General features: G+C 36.7%; 3 protein-coding genes across 3 annotated transcripts; 1 reads left to right on the top strand and 2 right to left on the bottom strand.

Annotated features, from left to right (window-relative positions):
- Positions 1-3: 3 nt before the first annotated feature.
- Positions 4-6,564, bottom strand: usp39 (ubiquitin specific peptidase 39). Its single transcript, XM_041999616.1, has 13 exons — positions 6,393-6,564; positions 6,024-6,102; positions 5,823-5,917; positions 5,597-5,733; positions 4,736-4,888; positions 4,420-4,645; positions 4,233-4,307; positions 4,061-4,128; positions 3,020-3,208; positions 1,677-1,819; positions 1,390-1,525; positions 1,055-1,141; positions 4-268 (listed from the first exon to the last, which is right to left on the bottom strand). The coding sequence occupies exons 1-13, from the start codon at positions 6,466-6,468 to the stop codon at positions 218-220; spliced, it is 1,515 nt and encodes a 504-aa protein (XP_041855550.1). The 5' UTR covers positions 6,469-6,564; the 3' UTR covers positions 4-217.
- Positions 6,565-6,678: 114 nt separating this feature from the next.
- Positions 6,679-9,182, top strand: c11h2orf68 (chromosome 11 C2orf68 homolog). Its single transcript, XM_041999618.1, has 4 exons — positions 6,679-7,005; positions 7,779-7,894; positions 8,009-8,154; positions 8,246-9,182. The coding sequence occupies exons 1-4, from the start codon at positions 6,896-6,898 to the stop codon at positions 8,366-8,368; spliced, it is 495 nt and encodes a 164-aa protein (XP_041855552.1). The 5' UTR covers positions 6,679-6,895; the 3' UTR covers positions 8,369-9,182.
- Positions 9,183-18,243: 9,061 nt separating this feature from the next.
- mat2ab (methionine adenosyltransferase II, alpha b) lies at positions 18,244-23,135 on the bottom strand. The gene is made up of 9 exons (XM_041999004.1): positions 22,894-23,135; positions 22,222-22,299; positions 21,984-22,106; positions 21,784-21,896; positions 21,560-21,703; positions 21,027-21,245; positions 20,763-20,945; positions 20,512-20,645; positions 18,244-19,943 (listed from the first exon to the last, which is right to left on the bottom strand). The coding sequence occupies exons 1-9, from the start codon at positions 22,985-22,987 to the stop codon at positions 19,841-19,843; spliced, it is 1,191 nt and encodes a 396-aa protein (XP_041854938.1). The 5' UTR covers positions 22,988-23,135; the 3' UTR covers positions 18,244-19,840.
- Positions 23,136-24,770: the final 1,635 nt, after the last annotated feature.

The following is a 24,770-nucleotide window of genomic DNA, read 5'->3' as shown; positions in this document are numbered from 1 at the left end:
ATGTTTCTTGGAGCTTGTTTATTCAAAAACCTCCATTGGTAAAAAGATAAAACTGTGAAAAAAAACATGGAGATGTACATTTTTTTTTAAATCTTGTGGTTATAAACAATGTTCTCTTGCCACTTTCATTCATTTAGTTTGTCCCCCTAACTACCTCAATCCCAGTTTATTTCCAAATGATAACAAAACTGAGCTTTGACTGGAAAACCTGACTTATTTACATCCTTGTGTGGTTGTTTGTGGCATCACTCTCTTGTCTCTTCCAGATCTATGAGAGATAGAGAAAGTATAAATTAGAAACTATGTATTTTTCACAGAACAACATTGGTCTTGTTTAACATTTGATCATATTCACATTTCAGCCTTCTGAAATATGAAAGCCCATTGTAAGGCTTTATGGAAATCAAATAACCTTTACAAGAAAACCTTTTTAAAGAAATATTTAGTTATGTTTAATATCACTCTAGGAGCCATCTTTGTTGGTGCTTCAGTTTTACTTTCAACCACAAAGTGTTGGATTTTGTATTTAAACTCTTTAAGTAGCCAAATGAAGAACAGTCACATCGGGCTGGATTACCTACAAGTAACAGCATCCAATAAGAATGAAAGAAAAACAGTCAACAACCAAAAAAATTCCTAATTTAAAATAAATCTGTTTTCACAGACAAAGCTCCAGAAGCATCCAAATAATTTTAAAATCATTTAATTGTGATGCTAAACAATGACAGTCTGCAGGAAGGTGCCATGACTCCAAGCATATCTTCAAGTCCACTTGTGTCAGAAGTTGAAAGCATATAAAAAAAAAAAAAGCTTAAAACTAGGATTGGGTATAAAAAAAATCATGGTAGTTTATATTTTTACACTGCAGATAGTAATAAGTCCTGGTTTAAAATTCCTGATACTCCATTCAGCCCTCTGGTCTCTTTTATTGGAGCCTTTAAAATTATGAGACATCCAAGTGTGTTGTGAAAGATGCCTGGCAAGGCTCGGGACTCTTTAATATTGATTATTTTTTGCAAAACACACACTAAACAGACTACTGCTGTGGAATTACCTGGATGTATGCTTCAGACAGTGTGATCATCTGGGGAAGGATGTCAATCACCTGCAGGTCCTGCATCTCATACCACTTCCCTGTCCCCTGGATAAAACGTAATGCCACTCATGACAAACCATTTTTACACAAGAGTGTTTTGGTAAAAAGTACTTTGTGGAAGTGAAATTGTGGCAGAGCAGAGTAAATCTTTTTTTTCCAAACTCCATGAGAAGGGGAAACTTTGTTCTTGTTCTCAATGCAGCAAGAACAAGAGAAAAGTTTGAAATGAAATCATAACATCCAGCTTTAAACATAAGAATTTGTCTTTACAGTAATGTCAGACTGCAGCTTACATGATGAAGAACGTGTATTCTGTACGCCCCCTCAGTAGGTTTTCCATCATGCACAATGTTTGCAACAAGATCATAAGTTGTGTTCTTCTCTGTAGCTTGAGCTTCTTCTGTCAGGTACTCACGAAGGTCTACATTTCTGTTTAAGTAAATACAAAATAAAAACATAAAGGAGATCAACATTTACACTGAAGACAAAATATACACACACAAGAGGTACACGTTACCATCAACCTGCCCTTCATGGTAACAAGCCCTATCAAATGACAAAATATATGGATAGCTCTTACGTGATCGGGAAGTTGACAATTGTTGGGTTCTTTTCCACAAAGAAGTTGTTCTTGGTAAATCTTTTGATGCAAAAGATGAGGTATGGAGGCAGTTTGGTCAACTGGAACCTCTTGAGAAAATTCTCTTTGTAGGTTTTGTATTCCTAAATGCAAAATGAAAAAGATATATTAACATTATTACTATGGGATCAATATATCAAAATCAAATATTTTGCAGTTGTAAATGAATTTTTGCAAATAATTTCAGATTTTGTATTTGTAAATCAAGCTTGTCACCCTGTAAAAACAGTCTGTCTGGAAAATTCACGTTTGCAAATATGCAGAAAGAGACTTTCATGGTTGTAAAAAAGGTTTGGATTTAAAAAAAAAAAAAAACTAGTACTTTTGCTAACGTCTTTTCACGGATGCAAAGCGAGAAACTGCATGCAAGACTTTGAAGCTGCAGATGCTAACTTTTTGCCGCGTTTTTAAACTTCCATTTGATTGGATCATGACAAATCAAACCGTCCACTCAGCAGACAGCTTCCTGTCCTTCTGCACCACTGTAAGCTCTTTAACGGGTGTAGATGCATTTTCAAGACGAGTGCTGATGCAACCAGTGTGGTTTAGTAAATGGCACTGGGTGCGACAACCTCTGACTGAAATTATGTGATTAAGTTTGTAATTTTATCAACAAAACTATGTTGTTCAGTTCAAGTCTGGGGCTGCAAAATGAATGTGATAAACTGATATTACTCAGTGTGAGACTCCAGCAGCAGGCAGAGGCTGGTTTATCACATTCACACTGAGAAACAGCGGCACCACTTTAAAATTTGTCTACTCCCCTTTAAGATTCAACAGCTGTGTGGGAGGACAGGAAGCTGTCTGCTCTCTGGACAGTTTGATTTGTCACCATCCAATCAGATAGAAGTTTAAAGACATGAACAAAATTTGCAATCTCAACTTCATACTCTTGCCACGCAGGTTTGTGCTTTGCATCTGTGAACAGGGTGTTTGCTAAAGAACTTATAAATACACACCTTTTTTACAACCATGTAAATCCTTTTCTATTTACAAACTTGAATTTTCCAGGCAGACTGTTTTACAGGTTGACAAGTTTGATGTACAGATACAAATTCAGAAATTATTTGCAAACATTAGTTTACAACTACAAAATCTTAATGACTGTATATTGAGCCCACATATTACTTTTTAATAGCTGTACCAATCTCAGTTCTCAGAAAATTTTGTTTAAACTGTCAGAATTTTAGAGATAACTGCACTGTAGTGCAGGAATTTAAATATTTGCATGTTTTCTCCCCTCAGAAGCATTTGACTATAAAAGACAGTAAAACATTTGATACCTTCTCTGTGCTGCCACTGAATTTGGCCAGGATGTTGAAGAGAGGGACCTGTGGGATTATAAGCTGCTCCTTCTCATCCTTGTACAGGGGAGCTGTTGGGAGGTCAAGTGTCAGAAACAGGAAGGTAGACTCAGACATCTGCTCCTGGTATTCCTCTGTCAGAAGCAATGCCTCTTTTTCTTCTTGTAGCTGCAAATTTTGAGACACCAAGCAGATTTTTTGAGGGGGAAAACATGTGTCCACAGGGAATACACAAGATTAGAATTCACTGTAAATTGTTAATGAGTTTTCTTTTTGAACATCTTTGTTTTTTTAAATCTCTTGCTTCATATTTCTATTCAATGTCCAGCACTTTGGTCAATATTTGAGTTGACTTAGAAGAGCCATTTTCTTTCTGCTCTTTACTCGAACATACAGTGAGCATCTGGGCACAGATTCTAACACTTACTGGAAAGCATAAAGGAAATAAGTTACATGGAAATTGTGAATGTGTCTCAGAGTCAATAAAACAAGTTTGAGAAAGCACTCAACAATTTCCAAGGCAAGTTTATTTGTATAGCACAATTCAGCAACAGGGTGATACGAAGTGCTTCACAGAGACATTGAAACATCAGAAAATTTTCACTTGATATAGCGTCTGTAACTTTAAGGTAAACAACTTATCAGTAAATAACTGATGAGGCGTTGCCAAGTTTGATCTCCAACTTTCTGAGAAGGAAGATATTCACCAAATCTGTGGCAAATTTCTCAGTTAAAACAAATTATGTGGCCTTTGAGGGTTTTACCAGCTCAGATAACGGTAGAGCCGTAGCGTAGAATCTGCACCCGTTACAAACTTCACTTTATAGAAATCTTACTTTTCAACTAAACCCAGGTACAGGACTCTGAACAAAATTTGTCCAATAACCAGTGCATGTGATTCTTGAGTTTCTGTGGATGATGACGTGTAGCACCGAGGTAGGTCACTTAAAATATTTTCAAATCATGCTGAGCTATTCTATTACTAAAATTCAGTCAGTATTACAAAAGCAAGAAACTTACTAAATCTGGGTGGGGAAGTTTCTTGGAGAAGATGCGCATGGAGCCTTGAAAAGCTTTTGTAATTATTGCTATGAGAGCAGAGAAAAAATATGAACAGTATGGATAATCAAAGCAAAACTATAATAGAAATTTGCATAAAACATACCATGTGGATTTAGTCTTAAATACTCACATGGTTTCTTCTTTGTGCCACCAAGAGCACCGTGAAGAGCATTTAAGAACCATGTCATGAAGTCTACAGCATCACCTGCAGATTAGAGAACAAGAAATCAATCACACAACACAGTCTTCAAACAATAGTGAGTGTTTAAAGCCTTTTTGATGCTGATGAGTGCAGTTTAGGCCATTTAAATAATTACCTTGCTTGGTAATTTGGAAGTTCTTCTTGCTGCACAGCACTACAGCCTGCAGCATCTCATGGGGAGACACATGGGCCTTGAAGTTTCTTGGATTCCAAAGTTTGCGCATCAGCTCACCAAATCTCTGCACCAGGAGAAACATGATGTCCCCTGGTGGTCTGCGGATTCCTCTGTAGTTTTCCTCTTCCAGGAAGTAGTTCCGCAAAGGTGGGACATTTGAAAAAGCCTAGAAAGAGCAGGCAAATACCAAAATAGTTGGTATTTTATTAGCTTACAACGAAGTTACAAATAGACCTACAGTAGCAGATTTTCCTACCTGTAACACGACATTGGCATAGTCATTGGCTTTGATGTTGTTGAGCCCCACAATGCCTGGCAGGTAAGTTGTGCCATCATAGGCTCTGTACAGTTTACCCTGCTTGTCCAGTCCTGCAATGTGTTGCTTGGTGAAAGTTGGTTTCAACACATACTGAAAAAGAAGTGGAGTCAAAAATGACTATCACAGGGCTGGAAATAGTTTGAAAATATTCAAATTAATCAACCACAAATGAAAAGGAACATAGAAAGAGTGGATACTATCTTTTGGGATTTTTACCTCTGCCAAAGCAAAGGTTATGTTTTTGGCAGCATACCTTTGTCTGTCTTTCTGTCTGTTAGCAACATACCTCAAAAAGTAATGAACGGATTATTTATATTTGCAGAAATTATTTGAGGGGGAATAATTTGGGAAAAAAAAACATCATATAATGCTTAAGTAAGAAAACAGAGCAGTGGATGTCAGCTGATATTGATTTATTGTGTTTCATGTCGACAGCTCAATAATGAACGCACGCCGGGTCATTCTGGAATCTATGCAACTCCGGTAGAGGACCCATGCATTCAATGCGGCAATGTCCAAAAAATTATAATTTTGGATCTGGTGATCCAAAAGGTTCAAAATATAGGGGGTACTGGGTCGGGCTGTTTTTTCTCAGGTGACTGGCCCTATGACTTGGTGGAGGGCTGCGCTCTCCTAGTGCTTCTAGTTTTGTCACGAATTCCCACGGTAACAACTGCTTCCTTTGGTTATTCAACATATTATATATTTATTATCCCGTAAAAAATGGTGAATGGGTACATTACAGGTTTAGTATGGAATAATGGGACACAATCACAGTAACATATTGTCTTTACTTACAGTGATGTCCTCTAGTGATGAGTCGATGATCTCATAATTATCTGGCAGGCAGTAAAACTTGAGAGTGTGCAGGTTAAGAAAGACATGATGGCTAAACTGTACACTGTGAGTGTATGCGTGAGACTTCAGACCTCTGCCTACAAGAAAGCAAACACGAGTCAAGTCCAACTACATAAAACATTTTCTTAGCCTCCTGCTTTAAATTCCACATCATTTGCCTGCCTACCTTGAAAGTATTTCCCACATATGAGACATGCATAAACATTAATGTGGGAGAGAGAGATGGAGCAAAGTTTCTCAAAGTCAAAGTCCAGCACACTCCTGCAGAACAAGCAAAGTTTTGGATTAGCTGTGAAGAAATGCTAGTTGGACAGGGCTAACTAGCATTTAGGGCTAACGTTAGCACTGAGCATTAGCTTTGTTTTACCTGTTTATAGTGTCAAGGTAAGGACAGTGTCGGCTTCTCCGGTCTTCTACTACACGTCCTCGTCTTACTTTGGCTATCACTTAAACAACAAGTGATTAAACAAAAATAGTAAACCAAACGTGGGAACAATTTAGCACAACTAGCTAAACATGCTTGCTAGCATAACATTTACGTTCTTAAGGCATGGTTGTTTTTACACACAGAAAAACTTGAAGAAAGCGGTGCAATATTTTGAAACTAAATATAGACGTATGTATCAGCCTTCCAGCGTAGGATAGAATCCCACCGTATAAAAATTCAAAGCAATGACAACTGTTTTATAAATGGCTAACCAAACGTAAGTCTGACGTTAGATAAAAATAAACTCACCTCCCTCTTCCTTGTCATCATCGTCTACCTCTGCCTCTCTTTCTCGTTTTAAAGAAATCATCGCAGTAGTTAGCATGTGTATCTCAATGTTAAAACAACACAGTGAGCAGAGAGTTTATGTCATATAGGAGAGATGAATGGGGTCTGAGTCCCTCGAAACTCGCGGTGTACGTCGTAAATACGGCGTAGCAGACTAAAATCTAACCCGGAGTTTATAGCCAGTCTTTACTAGATATTTATCCTTTGTTTGAGATCAGTGCAAAAGCCGATAAGTAGTAGTACGTTTATTTATATACATATTTGTTTTTAATTACTTGAATGTAAAGTGAATTATTTGATGTGTTTTATTTTTTGTCTTTTACAATGTTTAAATTTGGCAAAACTCCGGGAGCATTGCGGTTGGACAACAACTTCCATCAAGCTAGCAACTTAGCTTTTTGTCAGTGCTCTAATTAAGACTTTCGGTTATCAATATTATAACCGTGCTGGAATTGTTAAATGAAATGGATATTTTACGAGATGATGGAGTACATGAGCTCAAATATAAACCTGGGGGGCGTTTGGATATGAGCCACGGCTTCCTGCACCATATTCGAAGGAACCAGATTGCTAGGTGATTTCCTTAACTACTGTTAGCTAATGGTTGTAGGAAACGTAACATACTAGGTGGTTAAAAGCAAAGGCTTAAAAAATCAAGAGCTGCTATCACATATTAGTGGAAAAGTTAGTGTCATGGTAAAAGTGGGTTCATGGACAGTGATTAAAGCACACTTAACGTTTAAAAGAAAGAATAAAGCAAGGTCGCGCAGGCCTGTTGACCAAAGTTGACTTTGGTTTATGGCAATGAGGGTCAAAATGAATAATAAAATTCTGTCATATTTTGTAAAATTATCATTGGGTGCACTATTTTGACGCCATGCATAGTTAGAATAGAGTTTGAGTAGAGATTATGCTTAACATGTTTAATATAAAGTGCTCAAGTACATGGAGATAAAAATAAAGGAAGAAATTATATTAAAGTGAACGTATTTAGATTATACTGATTTTTATTACATTCTATTTGAAGGTGGTGTCAGATTTTGGCAGGAATGTAGTTTCTGACAGCTTAACTTTATGTGGAGTATGGAGAAAAATATTGGTTGCCATTTTTTTTATTGCAGTTAAGTAAAGCAAATTAAGTACCTGAAATCCAGTATATTTATAGCTACAGCAGAATTGAGTTGATGTCAAAAAACATACAATCAGGTGTAGTTTAAATAAGCATTAACAGTTTCAGCATGATTATAAAATAACCAACTTGCTCTTTTTATTTAGTCAATTATATGACTTATGCACACTTAATATTTTTCCATGCAGTAATGAAATATCTTTTTTTTTCTTTTTAAGAGATGATTATGATAAAGAAGTAAAGCAAGCCAAAGAGCGTCAGCGACGGAGGCACACAACAACCCCTAGAAGACCCCGACGGCCTGACATCCAAGTCTACCATCCTCGACAAAGACGTAACGTTGATTTTACTTTTTTCGAAGTTTTGCTGATACCCTACCCACTGCAGGAAATATAATTTGTTTATGTGTGTGTGTGTGTGTGTGTGTGTGTGTGTGCCAATTTTATAGACGGTTCAGAGCCAGGTGCTGGTGCTGATGCAGAAGAGTCAAATGAAAGTGGGTCAAGCACAGAGACTGAAATCCATGGCACTGAACTCTTCTGGCTTGACTATCAGGCTGACTCTGGTGCCATTACATCTTTCCTTGTGCACAAGGTTAATGTACACTCCTTTGTCTGACAGTTCGACAGTAAAGCTCTTTGACCTTTATCTTGGTTGTAATAGCCTTCTCATTTTTCTATTAAAGGAGGATAAACCTAAGAAGGTGGTTGAGCGTGTGGCAGAAAAGAACATCCTAGATGCAGCTATGAGGGTGGCACTTGAGGTACGAATTCGAAAGGAAATTGACAAAAGACGAGACAAGCGCTGAAGGATTTTCTCAAGCAGCAAATCACAGTAGAGGGGCTGCACACAAAGAAGGCCCATACAGTGTTTGCAGGTCTGTGCTTCTCCGAAGCTTTAACATGGTTGTGCAGTCAGGGCACAAAGAGAAGTGCTCTCTGGTAGTGTAACTGTTGGTAGAAATGACCCACAACCAAGCCATTATTTGTTTTTTAGTGAGACATGTTTATTACATTTTACCAACCCTGGACTGTTATGCGATCGTCGTGGTCACACCACTGAACATGCAGTGTACACTTTCAAGTTGACTGGACCTTTTAAGTTCTGTTGTTGTGCTCGATTCAGATGGATTTTTTGGACAAAGAGCCCATGAAACATTTTTCCCAGCTGAATATGTCCTATGTTACCTGAGTTTACAAAGATCTAGATTTTATACACAAAATGTAATCTTTTTTTATTTATTTTACTTTATTTGTTTTTATGTAAAAAATGCTGTAAGTGGAGCATGAGGCTATCAGTGATATCATCTTTATAAAAATGAGAAATTTGTTTTGTTTAATAGATTGAGCCACAATAATGTGTCAATATTGTAATATTGTTTTGTATTTTTCTGTTATTTATTTGAAGTTGAGAGACATTTATTTTTGATATTGTAATAATTTTTTTAGAACAAATGTTTCTATATAAAATGACACACACATGAAATACATTTTTTGCTGTTTGTATGTCTGGAAGTGGATTTGGGAATATTTATCTTGGGTTGATGTCATACACGTGTTTCACTGAAATGCACGTGTAAAGAAATATAACATTAAAAATAAAAATAAAAAATTCTTCATCAATTCTAGAGGGAAAATAACATGCATATAAAAAGATACACACATTTAGGTATGTTTCATTATTTATATTCTAAAATAATTATTGTTAGAAAACCATAATTTTGAGATATAAAAAAATGTCAGTTTTAGCTGATAGAAGTGCTTCACATTGTTTCCTCAGTAGGAGGCAGCAACAATCAGCCCTATAACTTTACAGGCATGTCCGCTTTATTTCCTTATGTGCCTTGACACATTTTCTACCAGTTGATTAGTCAGATTTCATTATTTAGTGGCAATGAAAGTGCATGTTAAGCATCCTATTAATGACATTTACCCCCCAAAAATGTAACTTTTTTTCTAAATTCAGAACTCAAATTCAAAACATAAACTTTATCATCATTCAGTTTGGGAGAATGTTTTTGCCACATCCCAGTCCTCACTCTCTTCTTCCCGTAGCTACCTATTAAAGATGCACAGTTTAAAATGATGAGCTATGCCTTTGAAAGTGGCATTTTGTTTTGTTTGCTGTGCAAGGAGTTAAATCTATACATAGGATAAGAACTTATTGTGACACAAGCCAGAGTTCAACCAAGATACTTGCTATGTTGCACATATGTAACTTTAGAAGCCACGTGTATATTTGACTTTAAACCTGCTGGCAGTGCAATAAATATGAATTTCATTTTTGAGTGACCAAAAATAATTTCTAACTTAAAAAAATGTTCTGACATTCACATCAGGAGTTCTAAAGTCTTTCAGCTGATAATTATTTTTTCTTGTTGTTTATCTGTTTAATCACTAATGGCAACTCCTGCAAGTTTAAACCATTTAGGTATGTATGATAATAACTTGCCACCAGTCAAATTCTTTGGACTCTTAACTGATTTGTTGTCAGTCAGAGTAGCTGTAGTTGATCACTACACTGACATAAAAGAAACCTTCCCAAAAAGAAGAGCAATTGCAGTTTCTAGGAAAGTCTCTATGTACATGCATTTAAAGTTCCAGAAAGTTCCACTAATGTTGCGTGGGCATGGAAAAATACAAAGCTGATTTTACTTTCGAGCAGACAAGCTGTTGATTCAAACCAAAGCAGGGAATTAACTCATTGTTTTCATTAATGCCTGAAAATATGCAAACTTCATCATCTAGTCACATGGCAGGATAAGTAAGTCTCCACAGTGTTATACAAAACTTTGCCCAAGAGGAGTGGGTTCTGAATAGCTATTGGTGCAACAGAGACACTCCCCTTATGATTGTTAACGCCTTTCTCCATCTCACTTTTCATTCTTTGGCATGCACGTGACTGATGTTATGCAAGCAAGGCACATCCTGCTCACCTGATCACTAAAATATTTCCAGTTTTTCAGTTGTCTGAAAATGTCTTAATCACAGCTCATTTCTTAACTCCAACCACCCCTTGCAAGTAGCTTTACATAAGTATAATATATAACTCCTCCTGCTGGAAAACACCTGTTTTGAAAGCATGAAAAATGTAGTTTAGAGGTAACCCACTGTCACATGCAGGAGGTATATTGTAGCCTGCCCGTGTGCTCACTTTGGGCCTACAGGGCATCAGTATTATGATGAAAAAAGACCAGTTACAACCACTTTGAACAATCTGTTCCCTTTGAATAACAGTCTGAAGGTTTGCAGCAAAAGACGTGTCAATCAAAGTGGATGTTAATACACACATAATACAAATACACCTGCTACAACAGTTCCAGCTTCTTTTAGCATGGTTTTCATAAGATTGCTGGTTTTAACATATATGTTATTGTTATAAATATTTAAAGTGTAATTTAAGGTTTAAATAGTTATTCAAACACTAGAAGTAAATATCTATTTATTAAACACAAAATTGCCTCATATTAGCTCTTAAAAAAATTTTGCCAAATATTTGTATTAATTTCCTTTTTCATCATTTGTGTATGTTACTCAAATTGAGGAGGCCCTGGTCAGCTACATGGTGCATTGCTTCTGTAATTTATTTACAACTACAAATATATGCACAACAGCAATTCAGTGATATGAACCTTGTGTTACAAAATAGACTTATCTCTTCTCGGCCAAAATAAACAACCTGAGAGAAGTTGCATAACATACCATTTACAGTTGTTTTGCACACAATAATAAATTGAATCTAGTAACACATTAATTAAAAGTAAAATAAGCTTCATAAGACTGATTAAACATTGCATAACATCAGACCTGAAAAACTGGTTCAAAAGTACAAGTGTATTCAGTGATGCTTTTGTAACCAACATTTACAAGTTTTCCAAAAACATAAGGTGTTGTGACTCAACACAACAAAATTACATGGTGAATATGGTGTAAAGAAAGTCAGAATTACTAGCTAAAAATACTAAAAATGTACATTTTCCTTTTAAAAATCATTCTGCTCAATGGATACAAGACAGTTTACTTAGCTACACTTTATGTGGAAATTCCTTTTCCCTGAACCAAAATCTTTTTGGGAATGTTAACCAGCGAGAATAAGTATTAACTATCACCTGACCTCTGCAAAACAGTGGACCTGATTTTGCTTTTCTCACCATAAGAAAACTGATGGTACCACAAGGTGTTATCTTTCAAATAAAAGTAACATTTAGTCTCAGTGTCATAATCTTGTTTTCAGAGTGGTTTGTTTGGTCTCGTGTAAATTGCACACAGCTGGTGTCCACATAGCTCTCCGTGTTGGGAAAATACTTTGTGTTCTTTTCTGTCACAAAGAAAACAATCATAGCCTTTATCTGATGAGTGAAAATAAATACAGATTACTAACGTCAGCCAAAATGATTACAGGTCAGCTGTGGGAATCTTTGTCTTTATTAGTTCACTGCTGCTTCAGAAATTATGTGAAGCAATGCTCCTGAGAATCTGTTGAGAAACTTACATGATCAAATCCCAAGGAAATTAAACTGGGGCTGGAATTCTGTATCCATGCTGCTCCACTGTAGTAATGAGAGGTCTTGTCCATTCATGGTTGTGGAAGTGTTGCCCATCCCCCAGAACCACCAACATTCAGTTAAATTTAGACGTTTGGCTGAGACATTTTGGTAGTGGAAATCCACACCTGCTGTAGCTGGTCTGAGGAGTTACTTGAATCCTACCCAGAGCATGGTGTACTGTAAATGTAATGATGTGCATGCAGGGCCAGGTTTCAGGGTGAAGAGGTACAAAACTGTTAAAGGCTCCAAGAAGCCACTGACAAGGGAAAGGTTTAATACAAGTCCTGTATAGATGGTATAACAGCTCTGTATGTCTGAAAATTTTTAAGTATAACCTAAGCATTTTTACTTTATATGGAAACAGTATGAGGACAGATACACTGTTCTTTAGATAGTTTGTATTTAAACTTCAAATGTATAGGCATGTGTATGTTTCTAAGTTTTTTTTTCCCAAAACACTGCAGCAACTGCATGTGTGGACTTCAAAATATACTCACAATATACTCAACCTACAAAGCTGAGAACATTCATGTGTGACATTAACAAGCTATTTATGGCCAAACAACCCACTAAAATGCCATCTCAGCACTGGCTTGACAAACAACTCTAACTAGTACTTGATTCATTGGTCAACTTGTAAATGTGTTTAGTCAAACTAATTTTTATATTTTAGTGATTTTGAGAAACATGTTTAAATTGGAAACAACCTACTTGAAATCGCAGACACTCCACCACCTTTACAATTTTATGCTTAATTGATTTTAACATTCTTTCATGTTTCATTTAACATTCCTAACTTTTCTTTTTTTTACTTGTCCTGTCCAGCATTGTAGCAAGCAGAATGATGATCTGGCTGCTGTCTTGTGCCGAACAAATTTGCTTTACCAAGAGGAGCTTTATGGGTCATAGGTTCATCTTGATAAGCTGATTTATTTCTTTATTTCTTTATTTACTCTTATTTATTTATTTTGAATTATGGACTCCACGTAATCTTGCTAGATCTGACTGGAGGGCACAGAAAAAGAAGGAAGCCAGCGAAAAGAAGCTAAAAGGAAAACAGAAAGAAGAAAGAGGAGCCAAAGACACAACAAATAGAAGGCAATGACCCTTCAATCCAACCTATCACCAGACAACCAACTGCTACACCTGTACAAAAAGCACAACAGAGAATTTCCTATGGCATTACTGAAAAACAAATCTGACAATCATTTGGGGTTTCTAAAAAAAATAACCAAATCAACAACAAAAGATTAGAAAAATAAATAAATAAATAATAAAAGCATGTATCACAGCAACAACCACTGGAAAACTCAGTGACTATGTCAGCATGCAGAGCATGAGGAATGAGGACTGATCAGAAATGAGCGTGATCGTGCAAAAGTAACCACGCCTCTTCGGAGGCCAGAGGCAGACTAGGGAGGCCCAGAGACCCGGGTGATCAGCAGCAATCCAGGAGCATGAACCCAAGCCACCTCACCACAAAGACCACACCAGATCCACCCAAAGGGCAGCAGAGGACATTTACCATTCGTTTCTAATTGTAATTTTATTTTGTTTTACAGTTGTATTTTGAACAAAAAGTTAGGGCATCCCTTTTCACAAATTACAATTTTATTATGTTCAATGTAAAACTAGTAAATATGACTTCTTAAGCAAACAGGTCTAACAAATAGGCCTTTTTTTTAGGATTAATTAACTTTCTGTGGACTTGAAAAAGAAAAATACTGCTACAACTCATTTAAACAATCTACAAAATGTGCCAACCCATCGTCTTCAGCAACAACTGCAGGGAAACGTTTTAACTCAATATGGCAGTTATCTTTGTTCACATCTAAGAATGGATTAGTGTGCACAGCCCAAACTTGTCTTAGTACATATTATAATTCTTTGACGCAGCAGGTGTGAATAACTACCATTCCTTTAATCACGTCTTGCAGCATGTTTTCTCCTTAGACTTTTTTTAAAAGCTTTACTATTCACACATGCTCACGTTCATTCATTTGACACTACATTTAAAGAAACTAAAGAACACACAATATTACACTTGGAGACTAAGGAGCAGAAAAACAAAAGAATTGTGACCATCAGTGAATGTTTAACACTAAAGATTCATTGTTGCAGTAACATTGTATAGGACATGTTTGATTAAAATTAAAAAACAAAACTGTAAATTCTGCAATTAGTTCAATTTTTGTTGCAAATTAGGTGTTGTAGAAAGATTTCTAAAACTGTTCACATTAGTTTAGAATAGAATAGAAATATTATGAACTAAAAAGCAGAGGAACCATCCAGTTGGTGTCAGTGGTCACATCATCTCTAAAGGTTTGGGGATGCATTATCTGAAAAGGCACCAAGAATGCTGAATATATGCACGGTTTTAGAGCAACATTATCTCCCATTCAATGTATTTTATATTTTTATTCATTTCATATTTCAGCAAGACAACACTAAACCAAATACTGCATCTATGTGGAAATTTTGAAAGCAATGTCCTGCAACCAGTCTCCTCAGTTCCCAGACTTTTACAGACTGCTGTTAAAGGAAGAGGGGATATTCCACAGTGTGGATGATACAGCTCCATTATTGAGCACACCCGTCATCCTTCCTATGGCCTGTTCTCCATCCTACCATCAGAGAAAAGCTACAGGAGCCTCCATGCAAAGTCAAAATGATGCTAAAAAGCTTCTTTCCACAGTCAAACTCATAAACAGTCTGCCCTGTGTCTCTCCCTCCTACACGAAACTTCTCCGAGATAAACTTGCACTTACGTTTCAACATAATGTGTTTCACTTTGTTATTATTACAATATCTGATTTCTTATTCAGTTTTTTATTAGATTTTATTTTTCACATTTTTTTGGCCAATTTTTTTATTGTTTTATTGCTTGTGGTATTGCTAAAGCTTGGGGGAACAAGTTTCTGTTTATTTGCACGTAAGCAACAATAAACAAATCTCTGTCTCTGGTAAACATGGCTTTGCCTAACTTTTTAAAAAAAAAATTTTTTTCTTTTTAGATGTAATGCTTACCTCAAATTTAATTAAAATGTTTGTTTTTTTTAACTTTTTTGGAATTGGGGATTTACAGAGAGAAAAGAAGACATCTATCAGTCTAACAATCATGTATGTCAGTATACAACTGAAACAAATAACCAAGTTACAGATTTAGGCTTTAAAAAAATTAAGCACAAATTCCAAGAGAACATCCAAAGCATAAACAATTCAGCTAATCAAACTTAATAACATTTAATCAAACTTAATAACATTTAACTGAAAAATTAATAGAATTATTCACATATCATGTGAATTATGCATGCAGCTGATCACAAAGCTGATCCAAAGAGGTCGATTTGACCCTGTTGCCTTTCTGGTCATGCAAACATGGCAAACTGTGAAATTTTTTTTTGCTGTCACCACCCTTTGATCAGGCAAGTGTTTGTTTACTTTTCATGATCACATCAGATAGGTATTCTTAACAGATTTGACCCCAAACAAGTTGTGACAACCTTCTTTTGCACTTTGAGCTCTGATAAACAAATTTGATGTGTTGAAATAATGTCTTCCATGTTCGGCTAATCTCTCTGTACACACAATCACTATTACAGCTTTTTAGGCAATATGATCATGACTGTTACCAGAAAATTCAGCTGTTTCGTAAGAACCATTGCGCAGCGTGGCGTGTCAGTTACTTAACATGATTCAATGTCATTTTCACTCATTCCCAGTTTTTGATCAAGAAAATATTTGTGGTTTCATGATGTAACACAAGTATTTACATCATGTATTTAACCGTGAAAAATCGATTGGATGGATGGGCAGATCACACACTTACAAGGTGTATCATATAAGTCACATGTATTATTTATGAAGCATTTGTTTCATTAATAAATAAAGAATGTAGTTGGAGGAAGGTAAAAAATGCATTTAAGGATCTAATTTTCTCATCAATCATTGTGCTTCTGGATGAAAACATAACATAACATCTGTAAAGAGCTGATTGTCCTGCTCTTCACTGTTTTTAGGAAGGAGATAGTAATAAAGCAGGAAAAAAATCCTTTCTAAGCTGATTGTATCATCTTTGAACAAAGTTTGTAAGATTAGTCTTAGTATTTCTGAAAATGCCTCTATGATATTTTAAAAAAACGGCTAAAGACCACCACATTTTTTTCCATTCTTTTAGTGTAAAGCTTTTACTTTACCATTTAACATCTAGCTTAAGAAAAGGTTTCAATCATAAAACACTCGTCTAAAGTTTTCTTTTTTCTTCTTTTTTTGTTTTTTGTTTCCTGATCAGATCAGGTTTTGTGAGATTCTTTGTGCACGGATTACTCTTATTATGTTTCAACATACCAAACATGTTGGCACAAGGGCTGTAATATGGGCAGTAAGAAACCTTTTAGTTGTGGTTAATCTCTGCTTTCAGAGTTAATTCTGAAACATGTGAATTCCCCTTTTAACCAGATAAAAGTTTACTCAAGAATGCAGTTGCCCCTGACCTTAAAGTTAACTCAAATGGTCTGACAGTGGATGCTGTGAATAACTAATTCAACAAAGACTAAACTAAGAAAATGACACTACTTTAAATTTTATATCTTATTTTATCATCTTAAATTGTTCATCAATAAAGTCAGCCTTTATCTTCTTGGACCCTCTGCTCCACGTAGAAGTTAATTCAGTAGTTTGGAAGTCAACATTTTAAATTACATGATAATCTTTGGTTTTGGTAGTTTTGGACTTAATGATTCAGTAAAAGCAAAATCGATCATAAGCCCCGTTTTTTAAAAACTACTTGAAAAATGTATTGTTAATTTAATTTAATGGATGATAAGACACATCAATTACCACATGGACTTTAGCACATTATATAACTGGGCACATTTAGCCCAATAGGCTAATTTTCAAATGCAATCACTTGCAGGTTGATGGTATATAAAACATTAAAAATTAGAATAGCAGTGCTTCACCACAGACAAGAAATCAGTAACATAAAAATCTGTTGGATAAAAACTGAACATTCAAAAGCATCTTTAGTTTAGTTAGGTATTTTATGGATACAGATAAATGTGAAGATATTATGTCCTTAATTTGTTTGGGTACAGTGTGCCCAGAAGATGCTGCTTAATAAGGAAACACTGACTGATTCACATTGTGGCAACACACACACAACACACATCACTGTATTATTTGTGTTCACCATGTTTGTCAATGTGCTTCTTTGTTTTACTTTTCTCAATTTTTTATACAATTTACTTGCATAATTGAAAAAAAATTAAAAATGGGAAAGACTAACTATCCAAAGACACCTTTTTTAAGATACATTTGACAGTCACTTTTAATCATAAGTTTATAAGGATAGTTTTGACTTTGTTTAAACACCTCATTTCAGATTTCATGTTTTCCAGTTAATTTTAATCCAGAATTTTCCAGGTCTGCTGACTAAGTGTCTCTATTGTTTGGGCTGTTGTGGTAGCAGATGTCCAGCAAGAGATGAATTCATATCTGCAATCTGGGTGTTGATGAGCATGTTTCACATACAGTATAACTCAAAAGACAAGATTTATTTTTCATAACAATTACTTAAGTTTAAATACATGGCTTTGTGCCAAACTTGTGGATGGTGAATAAAGGAAGACTGTACATTAAGCTAATAAAAAGAAGAGTAATAATTCAGTCATGTAAACTATAAGATAAAGTTTACTTTAAAAAAAAAAAAGAAAAAGAACAGAAAGGACTAAACTCAACCAACACAGCAAAGTTTTTGATGCATCCTCACACACACTGCATTGGCACATTTATGCACAGCCACAAAAGCTGCACCTTTCATATAGGTTTCTTACAATTAAAAACAAGACATTATAGGAACCTGCTATGATCTATGGATGGGTGTTCCCCATCCCAACATACAGGTAGCAGTGGAAAAAATGCTTAATGGCTGTGGACTGAACCATTTACAATGAAGTTAATCAACGTCTGCCATTGTTTTATCTTTTTAAATAAGCTACTGTCTTGCCTTCGTACTGGAATCTTGAAAATCTATCAACCCCTGGCTATTCATTTGGGCAAGTCATTTCAGATGTGACATGATACACATTGATATTGTGATGTAAATGCAATCAAAATAAAATTCGATGAGACCAAAATCAGTTGAATAGTTTATTACAGAGCATCAGAAAACAACCCAGTCTCGACATGAAGCATATTACACTGAGCTACTTGATCCTCTGAAGTTCAATGTATGTTGTGGGAAGGGATAAAAGCAAATGTGTAAAGGAAGTAGAAAAGGCACTCTTACACTTACTGTAGCCAACGGGATGACTTCCGAGTCACATAAGGGAACAAACCCAAACTTGAAACTACCCCACTAATGGGATGGCTATGTAAACAAGGCTGGTTTCTCTGTACCACACCAGCCAAATGTTGCCATCACATTAATGATAGGTGAAAGCCAAAACAACTGCACAAGGCATTTTACTGGGATTTCAAAACTAATCAATCTTAAAAAATAATAATTAAGATCTGCAGTTCAAAAATTAAAAAAGGTTGTAAGAGTCATTTACAGTTGCCAGTGATGCCCTCGAGGCAGACCAAAGTCAAAAAGGAATTCAAGATTTCATAACCAAGTCTAATAAAGCTGCCTTCTGAAACATCAGCTTCTCTGTATCCACGCAGAGTTTCAGAGAACAAATAAATAGTGTTGAGGTGTGAGTCCTAGTCAATAAGACTGGCGAAGAGCACACTCCTTTAAGTTATTGATGGGGAAACAGGTTTCTCTGTAGCTACACCTGCCATCAATACGCTTAAGGAGTAGAAAAGACTTGGGTCACTTCAAAACCACAAAAGAAGCAAGGGAAACCGACATTTAAAAAATGGCTGGTTTAAAAATGTAACTTCAATGCATAAACAAGCAAATTTTCCATCAAGTATATCCAATACCTCTGCAGACCAGAGCAGTGACATAGCAGCTTCTGACTTTTCTGTATTACGTCAGAAATCAGCAAAGGTCTGTAGGGCATCTGAGGCCTTATGCTCATTTGAGCCTGAATAATTAAAATTTGGCTTGCCCCTTAGCCTGCAATGCATAGCATTTTAGTGAAGATAGCAACAACCCTTAAATTTTAATTATGCCAATCTAGCATCCTTCACGAATGAGGGAATAAAGCAAACAAATAGAATAAAGAACACTGGGTCAAGTACTGTACCAGAATGACAGAGGAGGAATGTTACGTGGGGGGGTTTAGAGAATAGTGCCAGATCAGAGGACCCTCCAGTTATCAGACTATTTAAAAGGGAATTGTTATCACTGATGTACTCAAACATCTTACCATTAGCATGAGGGATTGCATTTTGTCAGATATGATATGGCAATGATGCTGTATCAAAGACTGATGCCAATAAGGGTGGAATGCCAAAAAGCACCAAATGCAGCTACCGAGTTACTATCACAACAAGAAGCAAGGGGTCCTCAAGATGGGAGAACGTGAAGTACTATGAAGCATGAGTTCTTGGAACCCAACTAATTCTTTAAAAACATCAAGTTTCTGAGGCATGCCTCTTAGGACTGAGCACTATAGTGCAACCAGCAGAAAACAGTAACAAGACATATAGGGAGGAAGGAGTGAGAAAGGGAGTCATGTGTCATATCATTATGAGGGAAAGAGAAGTGCTTTTCACCCCTGGAACCTTGGAGGCTTCTCTGTAGTATACACCAACAAGCCTGGGGGGAAAAGCTTAACAGGTTTAGTATTTAAGTTTTTTGGGAACCTCCCATGGGAAGGAGTCTCGGCCAAAGTGGCCGTAGGCTGCGGTCCTCTGATAGAAGGGCTTCTTCAGATCCAGCTCCCTGGAATACATAATCAACATGTTTAGCAACATTCACACCCATCAACCTAAAACACATTCATACTCTTAGGCATACTGCTCACAGAAGCCAGTGGGAAGTGTGAAAGAGTCCATAAAGAAAATGGATGCTAAAGAGGGAACCATGAAGCTTCAACACTTACCCTGCCAGCCAACGGGATACAGCTGCTTGCAGATGAAAACCATACTCATCCACCCCCCGAAAAAAAATCCTTGTCTACCTTAGCTGTATGGTCTGTTTTACTAGATACAAAAACATGCTCACCCTCACTTATGTCCCTACTTGTGCTCATAAGTTTAAAACATATAATTCAACTTTATAACTCAATTTTTTTGTCAACAAAAGGCAAGGTATCAGCAGTGGCAACAGGATCTTACAATAGTTTTAAAGTTGATGGATTAAAGGAACTTAAACCTAGATTTAAAAAAGGTGAATAAAAGCAAGTAAGACACTACAAAAAAAAAAAAAAAAAAAAAAAAAAAAAAAAAAGGTGCTAACATTGTCTTTTTTAAAAAAAAAAAAAAACTTAATGGCAGAGGTTATACATTACCTGACAATGACTCCAGGACGGAGGTCAAAGTTCTTCTTCACAATGTCAAGCAGCTCCCTCTCACTCTTTTTTGAGGTCCCATAGTGGAAGATAGAAATGGAAAGGGGATGGGCAACTCCAATGGCATAGGATACCTAATACAGTACACAAATGCATTATAACAAGTATAAAAACATGAAAAGTCAGACAGGAACCTTTTGCTGACCCTCACTCTCAGAGGAAGACTTGTAGATACCAACACCATCACTTACCTGGACCAGCACTCTCCTGCAGAGTTCAGCCTTCACCAGAGACTTGGCCACCCAGCGTGCAGCGTAGGCAGCAGAACGATCCACCTTTGTGTAATCTTTCCCAGAGAAGGCTCCACCTCCATGGGCTCCCCAGCCTCCATAGGTGTCCACAATGATTTTCCGCCCAGTGAGGCCAGCATCACCCTGCAATGAAGGAAACAAGGTCCCAGAGATGAGTAACTGTAGGTTAAACATTTTCTTAAATGCTATACTCTTGATATTTACCTGTGGACCTCCAATAACAAACCGCCCACTGGGCTGCAGGTGGTAGACGGTGTCATCATCTAAGTAAATGCAGGGAACAACGGACTTGATGACTTTCTCCTTCAGAGCATCCCTCATTTCTTCTAGGCAGATATCCTCATCATGCTGAACAGAGATGACAATTGTGTGAACTCGCACTGGGAGCATGGCGCCACGGTCCTGGCGGTACTGCACGGTAACCTGAAAGAGATACGAAAATATAAATTAACCACTTTACACAGAATTTACACCAGAGTGTAATAATGAGAATAAGAAAACTTTTATTAGTCACTCAGTTGTTACAACAGTACAGGTGCAGTAAGCAAAAACATGCAGGTGATATTAAAAAAAGTAGTATGTACAGTATATGGTCTAACAGGGTATGTACAGTATATAAATATGTACATAAATATGTAAACACAGTTTATGTAAACACATGTAATAACCTACACCACTGTTTAGCTCACCTATAAAAAGAGAAAAGCACCAAAAAAATTAAAATAAATAAACCCTACCTGTGTCTTTGAGTCTGGCCGGAGCCATGGAAGGGTGCCATTGCGTCTCAGTTCAGCCATCTTAGCATTCAGCTTGTGGGCAAGTACAACTGTGAGAGGCATGCACTCCTCAGTCTCATCAGTTGCATATCCAAACATCAAACCCTACAAAGGAAGATATTTAGTCAGCATTACACAGAGGGGGGTGGGGTGGGAGAGAATTATTTTCTCCTTCAACTACTGACCTGGTCACCAGCTCCAATATCCTCTTCATTGCGGTCAATGTGAACACCTTGGGCAATGTCAGGAGACTGCTGCTCCAAGGCCACAAGAACATTACAGGTCCTGTAGTCAAAACCTGTCCAAAACAAAGTGACAGATCAAGACAAAAATATAGCAAATACAGCAAACTTAAGCACAATCTATAAACATAAAGACACTGCACCTTTGGAAGAGTCATCATATCCAATTTGGCGGATGGTGTCACGCACAACTTTCTGATAGTCTACTGTGGCATGTGATGTCACTTCACCTGCCAACAGGATCATCCCCGTCTTGGCAACGGTCTCTGTATTAGACAACACAATGCAAGAAAATAATAAATATAGGCAAAACAGATGTATCCTATATCAAATTTCACATCTGACTAGAGGATGGAAAAAATAAATAAAAAACGTCCTTACCACAGGCAACTTTGGCATCGGGGTCCTGTTTGAGATGGGCATCGAGGACTGCATCACTGATCTGATCGCAGATCTTGTCTAGGAAACAAAGATATAACCATGAAAAATAAGAACAGAATAAAAACCACACTAAATCAGTTTACTGCAGCAAGACCACCACATCAGGTTTCATCTGATTGTACGATATCGGCGCCACCGGTCGAATTTATGTAAAGACTTAGGCGAGGAGTCTTGGATCAGTCGCCATTTCAGTAACTGCACGTGTAGTGAAGGGAACGCGCGCGCTCAACGCGACCGGGACCGGAAGCCAGTTACTATAAAAATCGATATATTAACGAGTTATTAAAATATATCCAAATTCAAATGTTATATAAATAGTGTCAGATTTCTTTGGATAGTGGGTAGTGTTAAATGACCCTGCGCCCCGCCAGTCAACGAATAGCCTGGAAGATGCAGCTTCTTAAGCTAGGTCGTAGCGCGTGCTGGAGACCGGCCTAACTGCATTCACAAGGCTGAGAAGGCCATAATGTTCAAATGTTAAAATCGTAGACCTTTTCATACACGACTTGTTTAGTCTAAACTGTGAAAAGCGTTCACGTCTTAAAAACGCAGTGATAAACGCCACCTATTTTGTCAGACAAACTGACGAAAGAACAGCGTGTTGAGCCTTACCGGGGTGTCCTTCTCCGACCGATTCTGAGGTGAACAAAAAGCAGTCCTCGTCAATAAGGGAGTTATGAAAACCGTTCATCTGTCCGTTCATCATTTTTAACTACTGCTGGTATACGTTACGTTGGTACAAAACTAAGTTGATATTTTATTTAATCAAATATTTTTTTTGTTGTTTGTTTTTAGCGTGTGTCTGGTTCTGCCTAATTTTCCAGGTAATGACCTCACTCGTCTGCTGTATTGATCCTCATGGCGCAGAGCTCCAGTATTTATCCGGTCAAGTCAGACGTGCTGACGTAGTGAAGAGGCGGACCGTGTCGTCGAGCCTATCACGAGGTAGCACCAACTGTAACCAAGAATCATTACAGAATCCAGATTTGACAGCGATCATGTGCCCCTGCCTAGAAAACGTTACCACGAAACGATAATCAGTCAGTTATCAAGTTTTGCCTTAAAAATTATTCGTTTACCCCCGTGTTAATGTAAGAATAACAGTGAAGTGCGAAAACATTTAGCTACTAATTCAACAGAGGCAGTCTACCCCCTGTTATTTTACATCGAGTACAAAGGTTCAACACTTCACTGTTAGACATCTAAAATAAGATGTGATGCGTTAAAAGTATTCAATTTAACAGTATTTAGTCACATCGCCCATATATTTGTATTTTATTCTCTTTAAAACATCCTCAAAATCCAGATCATCCATTCATTCATTCATTCATTCAGTTTTGTTTTCACAAAACTTCTACTGACGAAGCAAGTGATGTATTTTGTTAAGCTTTTATTCAAATTTGGTACAAACCAGGGACCATATAATTCATCTGATAAATTGCAATAATCTTTGCTATCATAAGAATATCAGATCATGTAACTCCCTGGTGACACAGTCAGATTAACCTGAAAGTACTTTTTAAAAACTGGGCACTGGAGAGAGAGAAGCTGGGCAATTATCTCAACTCAATGTGATTATATTATGTTCAAATGTCCCAGGTCTTTTTGTGTATTTTGATAAAAAAAAAAGAAGAAGCTTTTATAGCGTACACAATGTACCTTTGTAGGCCAGGGATGGGTTTAATTAGTGTCTTTGCAATGACTTGTTTACTTTGTTTTAACCCCACACAAGCTAGCTGAATTCATTTGAGGAAACCAAACTTCTGTAAAACTGAGAAAATTATTTGCAGACTTTCAGTTTTGAGACATCACAATTATACACACACACACACACAAAAACATTAATATATTTATTATTTACAGGGATTAATCCAGAGTCTGAGATATGAGTTGTAGCAGGTCAAAGCTGCCAACACTGAGATTCAAATCATTGTTTCATCATGACAGCATTGTCACGGTGATTGCAACATTTTACACCCCACTGTATCCTATTTACAGCATTACTCAAAAGGTGCAGTAATAGTGGCATAACTTTTATGTAAACCAGAAGGGTGATTTAAGCAGTGTCACCCCATGAAAAACACAGCAGATATTTAGCTTCATCTGCTTTTTTAAGGATTTAATTTTTAATGTCCTCCAATTGATGTCTATAGTCACTATTAAAATGTGATAAGCTGTTGGGTACATTTTACTTTAATCATTCAAGACACAAAAAAATTATGGTAGCTATGACAGTACTGATGAGGATTACTGATCACGTTGTTTATTCAAGAAAGAAAGAAAGCAAGCAAAATGTTAAAATTTTAACTTTTGTTTTGTTGAAGTAAGTCTTAAAATCAGCCTCATTTAATTTTCAGATTTGAGTTAGTACTCGGCTTCATGGAGTTTAGTGTCACTGGACCAAGTAACTCAACCCCTGAGCAGTGTTGCATCATTGCAGCACAGTCAGCATGAATTGCAGGGTTGACACTTTTGTTTCAAAGAGGAAG

The sequence above is a fragment of the Melanotaenia boesemani genome, chromosome 11 (assembly GCF_017639745.1).
Source record: "Melanotaenia boesemani isolate fMelBoe1 chromosome 11, fMelBoe1.pri, whole genome shotgun sequence".
In the NCBI taxonomy this organism is placed as follows: Eukaryota; Metazoa; Chordata; class Actinopteri; order Atheriniformes; family Melanotaeniidae; genus Melanotaenia; species Melanotaenia boesemani.
This window is presented reverse-complemented; position numbering and strand designations above follow the sequence as displayed.

Bases quoted from the DNA above. Each gene is read 5' to 3' on its own strand.
- c11h2orf68 (XM_041999618.1), top strand. From the start codon at position 6,896: ATGGATATTTTACGAGATGATGGAGTACATGAGCTCAAATATAAACCT. The intron at 7,895-8,008 runs GTAACGTTGATT...CCAATTTTATAG, and splicing joins CTACCATCCTCGACAAAGAC to ACGGTTCAGAGCCAGGTGCT. The intron at 8,155-8,245 runs GTTAATGTACAC...TTTCTATTAAAG, and splicing joins CATCTTTCCTTGTGCACAAG to GAGGATAAACCTAAGAAGGT.
- usp39 (XM_041999616.1), bottom strand. From the start codon at position 6,468: ATGCTAACTACTGCGATGATTTCTTTAAAACGAGAAAGAGAGGCAGAG. The intron at 5,734-5,822 runs GTAGGCAGGCAA...GCTTTCTTGTAG, and splicing joins ATGTGGGAAATACTTTCAAG to GCAGAGGTCTGAAGTCTCAC. The intron at 269-1,054 runs GTAATTCCACAG...TATCTCTCATAG, and splicing joins TGTCTGAAGCATACATCCAG to ATCTGGAAGAGACAAGAGAG.
- mat2ab (XM_041999004.1), bottom strand. From the start codon at position 22,987: ATGATGAACGGACAGATGAACGGTTTTCATAACTCCCTTATTGACGAG. The intron at 22,300-22,893 runs GTAAGGCTCAAC...TTTGTTTCCTAG, and splicing joins GGTCGGAGAAGGACACCCCG to ACAAGATCTGCGATCAGATC. The intron at 21,897-21,983 runs GTGCAGTGTCTT...TGTTTTGGACAG, and splicing joins ATATGATGACTCTTCCAAAG to GTTTTGACTACAGGACCTGT.